Source organism: Sinohyriopsis cumingii, chromosome 7, assembly GCF_028554795.1.
Source record: "Sinohyriopsis cumingii isolate HCF-2022 chromosome 7, ASM2855479v2, whole genome shotgun sequence".
NCBI lineage: Eukaryota > Metazoa > Mollusca > Bivalvia > Unionida > Unionidae > Sinohyriopsis > Sinohyriopsis cumingii.
In genome coordinates, this window is record NC_142967.1 from 136,052,020 (window position 1) to 136,064,090 (window position 12,071).

Genomic DNA, 12,071 nt, shown 5'->3' on the forward strand with positions numbered 1-12,071 from the left:
TGGAAAATGTGAAAGAAAGACATACACTAATATAATAAATTCTTTTTATATATATATAACTTTAGATTGGACGATCGGTTCCATTCTATTGGGATAAAGACAAATGGGAAAACTCTATGAATATCCAAGGCGAGTCAAATCTCAAGTGTGACGATAAAAGTTTGTGTCCAGAATGCTTTACGGCAACAGGGTATGTACCTTTAACAGAATGCTTTAGGTGGCGCTCTACAGTTAAGTATTTTGCATAGGTTAGAATTTTAAAGAAAAAGAATTTCCCCGGATTTCCTCACTGGTTATACTGGCTATTTAAAAAAGACCTTGTATATCCTAGGTATAACTCAAAGAACCTTTAATTCCCTTTATTTTGATGTATGATTGATGGGTGTAATATGGGTTATAGAGTATACAGCTTGGCCTTACTCCAGATGTGCATCTTTCAAAAAAGTGCTAGCTCTACTTGGTTATTTTCACTTCCTGAACTTCAGAGGTAAATTGTATAAAAAAGAGCAGATAACTTTCTTTTTAATACATTTTATATATTTGGTAATTCATTCATTGCACTTTCAGAAGCTGGCATTGTCTAGTCTGGTAAAATTCATTTTCCCTATTTTAATAGCTGCTATGGATAGTGTACTTTAGACTAATTCAGGCTGATTTTTTAGCACAAGGGAGCAGTCATTTTATTTAGCAGTGTGCTTAAATCATGTACAATTTCCAAAAGTACAATATCGAAAGAAATATCATCCACATTATATTAATGTAGCATAGAGGTATGCCAACATTCTCTCCATTGTGCATGTTTTAAATGCGAACAACTTCACTTTACATACGTCACTATTTCAAAAGTACATAATAACTGGTGAGCGCCCCCTTACGGTAACATAATGCTCTACGGCAACAGGGTATGTACCTTTAAGAAATAAATAGCGTGAACCATTTAAAGTAGAACAATACAGTATAGACAATTTCAGGCATGAGTTTAGACTAAAGAAAAATATTAAAAGTCTTAATGAAGCACGTGACTGAAGACAACATGCAAAACACCGTAAATATTTAGGAAGTAATTTATCTGGACTTCTCAGTCTGGGCTAATTGCTATTTAAAAATAAATTTACTCGTTTTCATTTACGTTGCTCAAATTTAGAATCTAAAACTTCCTTTCACATTACTTGTAAGCTACTGTATGCGACTTATGTTTGAAATTTATAGAGTCAAGTATGAATATCGCTGTGCTATATCCAATTTTTTTAATAAAAAAACCCACAATGCAGCAATTGTATAGATAGCGACATACGAGGTGAACATGGTTTCTGTCATGACTGGTACACATAAGACACGCATTTTTAATGATAGAACTTTTGTTTCCAGTAAATTAAACCATATATATGACGCTATTTGGGGCAGTTATATATATATATATATATATATATATATATATATATATATATATATATATATATATATATATATATATATATATATATATATATATATATATATATATATATATACAGGAAATATGGCACAAGCATGTAACCAACCTAACACAAACACTACACACAATACAAAGATCAGTGAACAAGATCCGTAAGAAATCTTGGAACAGGCAATAGAAAACGCTGCCGAAAGTGAATTCACAGTTTTATAAACTAATGCAGCTCCGCGATTATAATATCTTGTATTGCTTCATCGACAATAGACTCATCAGCGTGTCATAATTAAGTGGATCTTCATCACGTATTTGTATTCTTCTGGTAATAGTTCACCCTACCTCGATTCCTGTCTTTCTTGCACGAAATAGTGTGCGTTTCTAATGAATCTGTGTCGAATAGTAAGAAACAGGATATTTTGCATTGCAGGTCTGAGACCACGTCTACGCCGAGCGTAGGATTTCTGTACTCCACCATCGCTTTGATAGTTATCTCCATTCTCTTAATAGCAGCAGTGATCTTTCTCCTGTTTAAGCTTAGACATAAAGGTATGGCTAAGTTTGAAGTGTGTGTGTGTGTGTGTGTGTGTGTGTGTGTGTTTAATATCAGTTCCATGTAACAAGCATGCCTAATTCTTGCTTAATTTCGCTGACACAATTTAAACCCTGTTTAAATTGTTTTAAAAGATGTCAAAAATTGTTTAATAATATAAGAAAAATTCAGTTCGATGTTAACAGCATTAAATATTTGGGAATAGTTCTTAGTTTTCTTTATAAAGAACATATGCATATTTCGACATTATATCTGTTGGCTGTTTTAGTGGACTGACTTAAATTGCTCATAGTCTTTCATAACCATTTTTCGTAGTATGACAACAGACTGTCTGTTCGTGCAAAAATATGGGATACATCCTTTTTTTTAAAACTGATTCAATAGTCAGATGAATTATTCTCAAGATTAAAAATAGTTATGGCCATTGGTATAAAATTAAAAAAATGGGGATGTGTTCACGCAGGACGTTCGGGCGCACAAGCTTCGCCCTGAAATCTATATATGTAATTCATCTGATATTTTGTTTAAAAATATTAAATTTCCTTTTGCGTGTTTTACAAGTGAGTGGGTGCTTTATCTAATTTTAAATCGGTATTACTGAAGACAGAGTTGTCCGTATCAGAAATTATAGCTGATATGTACACTAGACTCTCTATTCCGAGAAACTTAATTAGATTTCTTAATGAGAATAAGATATGCCGACCACTGTCCAAGTGGATCTAAGTTAGCTATAAGACCTCAATTATAATTGTACTTTTTATCCCTGTTTACATAGGTGTGGGTCGAGAGGATAACTACGCAAGCCCATATATAACCCCTGTTTATTCGAGCACTGATAGGACGGATACTTCCGAAGGGTCATCTTCCGATGGTCCTACCCAACATGCGTCAAATCTGTACCCTACAGAACAAGACTTGTACATACGTAACTATCCCAGTCAGCTCGAGATCAAAGAAGACATAACAAATCATATCGAAGACTAGAGGAGACGCCAATCGTAATCAACGACAAGGAAAAAAAAATTGAAGAAAAACATAAAACTTTCCTTGTTAAGCCCGTGGAAATTATCATCAAAAATAATTAACGATGCCAATTGGGTAATTAAGGAAAAAGAAGAAAACAAAACACTTTAAGTCATGAAGATGTTAAATAGGTGTAAGAAAATAATTTACATATTGTTGATTCTTTTCAAGTGTAGACCATTGTTTCAACTGTTTTAGTGCTTATTGAGAAAAAAAAACTTGCATCTTTAGGGTAGGTTTTTCAACATAGCTTAAATACAACATCCATTATTTAGGAATGGCTAATCTAAAATCGATGATCTATTGAAGAAATTGTCCTTTTAGAGCCAACAAATTTACTATTCAATCAACGAAGGATTGAGTATAGTCATTCGAGCATTTATATATATATATATATATATATATATATATATATATATATATATATATATATATATATATATATATATATATATATATATATATATATATATCTTGAGAGAGAGAGATAATTATATATTCACCGGAACAGAATGGAAAGTGCTATCCCTGGATTCTATAGGAGAATGATTGATAATAGTAGGCAGAATTAATATTTAATATAAATAATACTGTCATACATGTTAGATAATTTTTTAATTAGTACTCTACGGAGATTCGAACCCAGGTCCTCGGGTAGACGGCACCCATCGCCTTGCCCTCACTCACCAGTCCATATTCCATCACGACTAACACATCACCAAATAAGTAATGCAACTGAATCGGTGTTATATGCAGACAGACTCAGTTTAGTCTACGTTCGATCCCGTCAAACAATATGTATATAATGAGGTAAATTATACATAACTTCCTTCTCCACATTATATCATTTCAATAGATTAACCAGTTAGCAAAATGTATTACTTGGGAACAATACTTTGATATGCTCTAGTACAATTACTTATGAATGTAATCTTACAATGAATCCACAGCGCACAAAAAACTAATTGATAGTTGTACAAACAAATATTACAGTCTTTGAGATAGGTACGAGCAATAATATTATATTTTTACTGAGATATATGATGCGAGCCAGGCATACAAAAGACTCTTTTGCGTATATGATGCGAGCCAGGCATACAAAAGACTCTTTTGTGTATATGATGCGAGCCAGGCATACAAAATAATCTTTTGCGTATATGATGCGAGCCAGGCATACAAAAGAATCTTTTGCGTATTTGATGCGAGTCAGGCATACAGAAGACTCTTTTGCGTAAATGATGCGAGCCAGGCATACAAAAGAATCTTTTGCGTATTTGATGCGAGCCAGGCATACAAAAGAATCTTTTGCAGTACTGCATATGATCAGTATCATTTCTTAGTAACACACGGGACGAAAGTTAATACTGTGATAGATTACTTCATACTGGCTTCTTACCAATTCTCGTCATGAACCAGTTCTCATGATGGTTTTCAAAATGCGTTAACAGCAGCAATCAACGTGGACTTGCAAGAGGTTATATTTAAAACAGAACTGAATCGTAATGTGTCCGTCTTGTTTACCTTTCTTTATTAGCATACACTCAATTCGCGTGTGCACAGTATCAAGCAAATGGAAATAATAAAAGACAGCAATTTGGATACACATATCGTTAGCGGCTCATTTATGTATTTAGAAATCAAATTTGCAGTAAAGTATGTGTGGCAAATGCAGTGCAGTTATACACAACCACGATGTGTGGCTAATGCAGTGCTGTTAAACACAACATCGATGTATGGCTAATGCATTGCTGTTATACACTACCTCGATGTGTGGCTAATGCATTGCTGTTAAAAACTACCTCGATGTATGGCTAATGCATTGCTGTTAAACACAACCACGATGTCTGGCTAATGCATTGCTGTTATACTCAATCAAAATGTGTGGCTAATGCAGTGCTGTTAAACACAACCTCGATGTATGGCTAATGCATTGCTGTTAAATACAACCTCGATGTGTGGCTAATGCATTGCTGTTAAAAACTACCTCGATGTATGGCTAATGCATTGCTGTTATACACAACCACGATGTGTGGCAAATGTATTGCTGTTATACACAACCACGATGTTTGGCTAATACATTGCTGTTATACACAGCCTCGATGTATGGCTAATGCATTGTTGTTATACACAAACAAAATATGTGGCTAATGCAGTGCTGTTAAACACAACCTCGATCTATGGCTAATACATTGCTGTTATACACTACCTCGATGTGTGGCTAATGCATTGCTGTTTAAAACTACCTCGATGTATGGCTAATGCATTGCTGTTAAACACAACCTCAATGTATGGCTAATGAAGTGCTGTTAAACACAACATCGATGTATGGCTAATGCATTGCTGTTAAACACAACCACGATGTGTGGCTAATGCATTGCTGTTATACTCAACCACAATGTGTGGCTAATGCAGTGCTGTTAAACACAACCTCGATATGTGGCTAATGCATTGCTGTTAAAAACTACCTCGATGTATGGCTAATGCATTGCTGTTAAAAACTACCTCGATGTGTGGCTAATGCATTGCTGTTAAAAACTACCTCGATGTATGGCTAATGCATTGCTGTTAAACACAACCACGATGTCTGGCTAATGCATTGCTGTTATACTCAATCAAAATGTGTGGCTAATGCAGTGCTGTTAAACACAACCTCGATGTATGGCTAATGCATTGCTGTTAAATACAACCTCGATGTGTGGCTAATGCATTGCTGTTAAAAACTACCTCGATGTATGGCTAATGCATTGCTGTTATACACAACCACGATGTGTGGCTAATGAATTGCTGTTATACACAACCGCGATGTGTGGCTAATACATTGTTGTTATACACAGCCTCGATGTATGGCTAATGCATTTCTGTTATACACAACCTCGAAGTGTGGCTACTGTATTTCTGTTATGCACAACCACGATGTGTGGCTTATGCATTGCTGTTATACACAACCTCGATGTGTGGCTTATGCATTGCTGTTATACACAACCTCGATGTGTGGCTAATGCATGTCTGTTATACACAACCTCGATGTGTGGCTAATGCATTGTGTTATACACAACCTCGATGTGTGGCCAATGCATTGCTGTTATACACAACCACGATATGTGGCTAATGCATTGCTGTTATACACAACCACGATATGTGGCTAATGCATTGCTGTTATACACAACCTCGATGTGTGGCTAATGCATTGATGTTATACACAACCTCGATTTAGATCCTTTAGAAATCAATCAGTTTTGGAAAGTCTGAGCAACCATCCACGTAAATTACGATGACGATTACAGATCATGGGTGCATCTTGAAATGAGTATCACTAATAATATGTATAAAATTGAAAGAGGTGTGCATTTATTGAAATAAATCAAATCGTTAGCATTAATATATGATATTTGTGTAATTAAAAATTAGTTGAAGCTATTATTCACTAGAACATGTAAGACGATTGTAGATATTCGCTCATATTAGGGTGGGTGGGTTGATATTCATTATACATCCTAACTCCATATCGATTTTCGTCTTTTGTATTATAAATGCACTGTAACCCTTTGTAAATTTTCATCTTTTGTTATTTAATATGCAACCTAACACCACATCGATTTTTATTTTTTCTTATTCAATATGCACTCTAACTTCATGTCGATTTTTATTTTATTTTTATTATTCAATACGGACTTTAACCCCAAATAGATTTTCATTTTGTTTGTTCTTCAACATGGACTCTAACCCCATATATTTATAAAAGCATGTCATATTCATTTGAGGGACGATCATTAATTGCTCAAAACCTAGCAATTATAATGTTATATATTCTCATTAGTACAGGAGAAGCAATTATGTATCCACAAACGCACGTCTTATTTACATGTATGTTCATAAGTATGTAGTACTGTTTCATATTCATAAGTACTTGTTAAAATCTGTGGGTATATTATTTGTTTTGTAGTTCAGTAGTTTGATTTCCCGTTTAGGAAATAAAGATTGATGACGTAAGAAAATGTTTTAATGATAGTGAAAATTCTGTGGCGTGACTTGGAAGGTGCGGGGTGTGCAGACCGCACCGGGTGAGACCATCAGAGGGGGTAACACCAAAATGAATGTCTATAAAAAATTAGAATTTTGTGCAGGAAGTAGGTCTATGGGAGTGACACCATGAGTTACCGCAAAGGACTGTCTATAAAAGTTTTGAACTTTTTAGCAAGCAGCATAGAGGGCGATCAACCTCTAATTGACTCACTCGTTATTCGCAAAAATAAGCCTTCCTGGAAATCGCAAAATAAATCGTTAAAAAAATGATTGCAAACAGTGCCGAGTAGGAGACGTTTCCCCTCTCTGCTGCTATAGTTAGATAAAATTATAACAAATAATTCCAGAGAGAGAGAGGGCGAACAACCTCTAATTGACTCACTCGTTATTCGCAAAAATAAGCCTTCCTGGAAATCGCAAAAAGAGGATTACAAACTGAGTTCCAAGTATAAGACTTCGACCTCGTTGCTGCTATTAATTAAAATTTTTATCAAGCCCGACTCGATATCGTGACCGTGGGTCATGCAAGTTTATCGTTATAAAACCATGCGAGGATAAGTGAATCTGACGAAATAAATTTTTAAAAAGAGTATAAACATCCCATCATTAAAAATTATGAAGCATCTCGTGATGGTGTAGTAAGACACTGTCAGCGGAAAAGACCAGATTTTTATGAGTTTTTTCTACTTTGTCCCTATGTAATTGAAATGGTGGGGTGTGGTTGGTGTTACTACTCATCACTGAGAAATACTGAGCTAGTCGGTCAGCTTTTTCTTTATTAGTAATGGCTTCAGCTATTTTGGGGGTGGTGTTAGTTTCCTTCCCTCTAATTGTTTTAATCTTATCCCAGACTTGTATCGTGCTAGTTGTAATATTGATATTTGTGCAGTAGTCATGCCAGGTTGTTTCCTTTGCCTGTTTAATTAGGTTTTTATGGTTTTTCTCCCTTTGTTTATATGTAGTTTTTAGTGCGTTTAAATTTATTGAGGGCTTTTTTCTTATATTTGATGGCTTGTTTACATTCATCATTCCACCATGGGACAGCTTGTTTATTTGGATTACCACTAGTTCTGAGTATGTTGGTGGTGGCTGCTTTTAGTATGATGTCAGTCAGTTTTTCATAATAGTAATTAATATTGTCATTTTCATGGTTTTTTGGTGTTTACTTTGCTTAGAGTTTTTTTAAATGTTGTCCAATCTGCTTTTAAGTATATCCATCTAGGGGTTCTTTTGAGCGAGTTGTACTGGACCGTCATCTGCAGGGTAACTATTACTGGGAAGTGGCCACTGCCCAAGGGGTCAGTTTGATCCACCCTCCAGTCTGCTACCTGGGTTATTGATGGCGAGCAAATGGTGAGGTCAATGGCGGACTTGAGACCGTTTTCTGGGCTGAGGCGTGTTTTTGTGCCGTCATTTAAAATGGTCAGGTTGGACTCAGCGGTCCATGCTTCAATCAATCTGCCTTTTTTGTCCGTCATCCTCCCACCACCACCCCCCCACAGCTCGTTATGGGCATTGAAATCTCCACAGAAGACGATCTGGTCCACTCGTCTGTTGTCATTTATTTGCCTATATGTAATTAAATTAGTTGTGTTTGATTTTCCCCCTGGGTCGTAAATGTTAAATACTTGTATGTGACCCCTGCCTGTGTGAATTATGAGGGACTGTATTTCAATTGCTTCATTGCTACCTGGGGTTGGTATCATGGTTACTGTTGTTGCATTAGGAATGGTATCTTCTATAAATACGGCTAAGCCCCCCCCCCCCCTTGTCCTGTGGTTCGATTTTTGAAAATTGCCTGGGGCGTAACCTGTGAGTCTAGGTATTTGTTTAGTTAGGCTTGTTATTTCTGTTTCTTGTATACAGATAATATCTGGTTTATTGGCTAGATTTTGTAGCTTAGCTTTTAGTTCGCTAATATTACTTGTTAACCCTCTAGCATTCCATTGCGATATTGTAATATTCCTGTTTCCTTTATTCATAATAGTAGTGGTCTTTTAGTAATTGATTGGTTTGGTATTGAGTTATCAGATCTTATTTAGGATTTTTGCAGTTTGTTATCTATTTGTTCTATTAAATGTCCAGATAGGCTGAGTTTGTTTGATAAGTCAGTTTTAATTTCCCAAATTAGTTTACCTATTTATGCTTCATGTACTAACTTGTGTCTGTTATTATTAATTTCATTCCACTTAGAGGGGTTGGGGGTTGTGTGCTTTGGCTAGTTATGGTTTTTTTATCGGGTTATTTGGTGAGTTTTGAGTTTTGGGTGGGGTTGGTTTAGGGTGGTTTGTGTTAGTATTGTTCGGGGTTTGTTTTTGAGTATTTCTTTTTTGGCTGCCTGGTACTGTATTTTCTTTGAGCTCATTAGATGAATAGTTTGGGTTTTTCGTATTGCATGAGAGCAGTCAGGTGATAGAGGTAGGTGGGGGCCCAGGCAATTGGTGCATTTGGGTGTTTTCCTATTGCATTTCCCCTTATGTTTCCCCCACATTGATGACAATTTTTCTGGAATTTACATTTCGAGGCAAAGTGGCCCCAATGTTGACAGTTGCTACACAGCCTTGGTTTGTTAATGAAAGGCTCAATGTTGTATCTTATCCCTTAGGGGCCTAGTTTTACTGGTGATAATAGTGGTAGCTGTGATTCCAGTACTGCTGAGTTGGTTTCCTGCCCTTTGTAATTCTTTAATCTGAAGGCCCTGTTTATGGGTGTTCCACCTTCTTTGAGTTGTGTGGTTTGTTTTTCATTGTTTAGATTTTGGATCTTGCCTTTTAATTTTAGTATTGCTTTAAATGCACGTTATTAGATTGCGTAATGTTTGAAGGGTACTCCCCGCGGTTAATTTCCATCCCTGCTAGCATGGTTTCAATGATAACTGAAATGTGTTGTTTTTTTCGGCGATTGTGCCAGTATTGTGTAATTGGGGGTGTGTTTACTCTTTGGAGATTGTGCTTTTATCTGGTCATAGAAATCCGCAGCTAAGGTTGCATCTACACTTCTCCCATTGTGGTTTCAAAAAGGTTGAAATTTATTGGCGATGTTGGGTTTAGATTTTTCGCATGTTCTCGAATGAGTTCAATGTCTGGGTTGGAAAAAGTGAAGGGCAACTCAACTGCATGGATTTCCTTGTTATTGGGGTTAGGTGATAAATTTAGTTTTCATAGGTTGGTTGGGGTGGTGGTTACTTTGGAGTTTGAGGCATTGAATGTTGCCATTGCGTTGCGTAATTTACTTTCTTTAAAGTTTTTTGCGCTTCTCTCATTAATGTATTTCTTGTTAATCAGTTGTGATGCCATTTTTCTAGGTTTTTTGTGGTTGTTATAGGATTTTGTTAATAATTTGTTAGAGTAGAGAATAAAGAAGGCTGTTTGTTTTCCTTGTAACATAAAATCTCACAATATCACATATATGCTCGTAACTGGCAAGGATTCTGTCCAGGCGTGTACAAGTATGAACCTAGTACCTGTTTTATGGGATGGAGCTAACAGCTAGAATTAGTTATTTGTCAATTTATTAAGAAAAAGTATAATTTGTCGAGATTATTTTCATTGATAAACGTAATTTTAGGACACGTGTGCAGAGAAGGAAACTCGACCTGAACAAGGAAACTAGCCACTCCGCCACACCTTTTACGATACCAGACAAAACACAAGGTCACCTACACCCGAAAAAGACGCCCTTAACAACTGGTACTACCACCACTTCTACCATTGCAACCCAGACAAAAGGAAGAACAATTAAAACAACAGAGGGACGCAGGAATACAAAAGGCGATACCCACAAAGGAAGCATACACCATGACTGACATATCAACCGAACAGCAGTTGGAAACGATCGTCGTATCACCACCACCACCACCACCACTTACAACGAAAACTAGGATACAACCTACGCAACTGCATGTAGGGGCCACGGTTGTAACACCAAATCAGCAACTAATGATGACAAGGAAAAGGGGGGTAGTGGATTCGCAAACTGAAGTTCCACACGAATCTGACCGGATTTTATAGGGTGAAAATTTCCCTCGTCGCTGCCTTGGTCTGGAGTGAAATCAAAAGCCCACAAAGCATAGCCTCCTGCATAATCCTTGTACGAAATACCGTGACTAGTGTTGGTCCCTAACTATCCGGTGGCTTCGTACTTGGACAAGTACGATTTCAAATAATTCCTGTCACCAAACTTAGGCTCAAAGGGTCTGGTACACAGTGTCTTGCCATCGCGACTGACTTCGATTTCGGCTACGTTGTTATGTTGAAACTGGAAAAGGGTTTCGTTGTGAAATCCATTGAAGGCTGAATTCTTGACTATGCCAATGATCAAACGTTTGGGTAATTGTCCTTGGAATAGACGATCTTCGATCATGGATCGCTGTCCAGCAGGAATAGTGAACGTTTTCACTTCCACTCTTCGTATCGGATACATGGCGGTCGTTCTGCTCAAAGTATGACTGATGTCATTTCCCACTTTAGGTAACACTTCCACACGACGCACGTAGAGCCTGGCTTCTTGGATGATAGTTTTGTATTCGTTGTCATTGGCCATCAGATGGAATGTGGCACTGCTACGATTCAGTCTCAGGCGGATATCCATTCCGTTCAGCAAATACTTTTCTTGTAACCACATGTCCAAATGCAAACGATCCAAAAGTTCTAAACTTCGTCCTTGCAGAATTTTCTTACGACGGTAATAAACCCCACATTGTGAGGATCGTCATCTGCTGTCAGGACTGTGTCGTTAAACGCGTTCTCATCCGCTGTGTCAGGTTTACATATCACGCAAGCATCCAGATGAGTATTCTTGGCTTCTTTTCCGTACGTCAAGAGATTTTCTAGGTACGCTCGATAAGGGTAAATATCCATGCTGCTGCTGACCAGTTTGTTATTCAAGTACAAGTCCACTTCACTGAACAAGGAATGCATGAAATTGTTGACAGGAGCTACTCTGGTATCGGCTCCAAGATTAGTGTTTTCCGTTTTGATCACTATGACTTTCAAGTACAGGTAACTGCTATTCAGATCTATGCAATCTTTGGCTGACCTTTGA

At 36.9% G+C, this 12,071-nt stretch overlaps 1 protein-coding gene across 1 annotated transcript in view; it reads left to right on the plus strand.

The window, feature by feature from the left end:
* The window catches only part of LOC149796200 (uncharacterized), a 64,769-nt gene extending 57,769 nt beyond the window's left edge, over window positions 1-7,000 (plus strand). The window contains exons 8-10 of the mRNA XM_089966149.1: window positions 66-190; window positions 1,860-1,978; window positions 2,758-7,000. Of these exons, the coding sequence (XP_089822275.1) occupies window positions 66-190; window positions 1,860-1,978; window positions 2,758-2,966 (453 nt within the window). The 3' untranslated portion in view covers window positions 2,967-7,000. The remainder of the gene's footprint in view (window positions 1-65; window positions 191-1,859; window positions 1,979-2,757) is intronic.
* The last annotated feature ends 5,071 nt before the right edge of the window (window positions 7,001-12,071 follow it).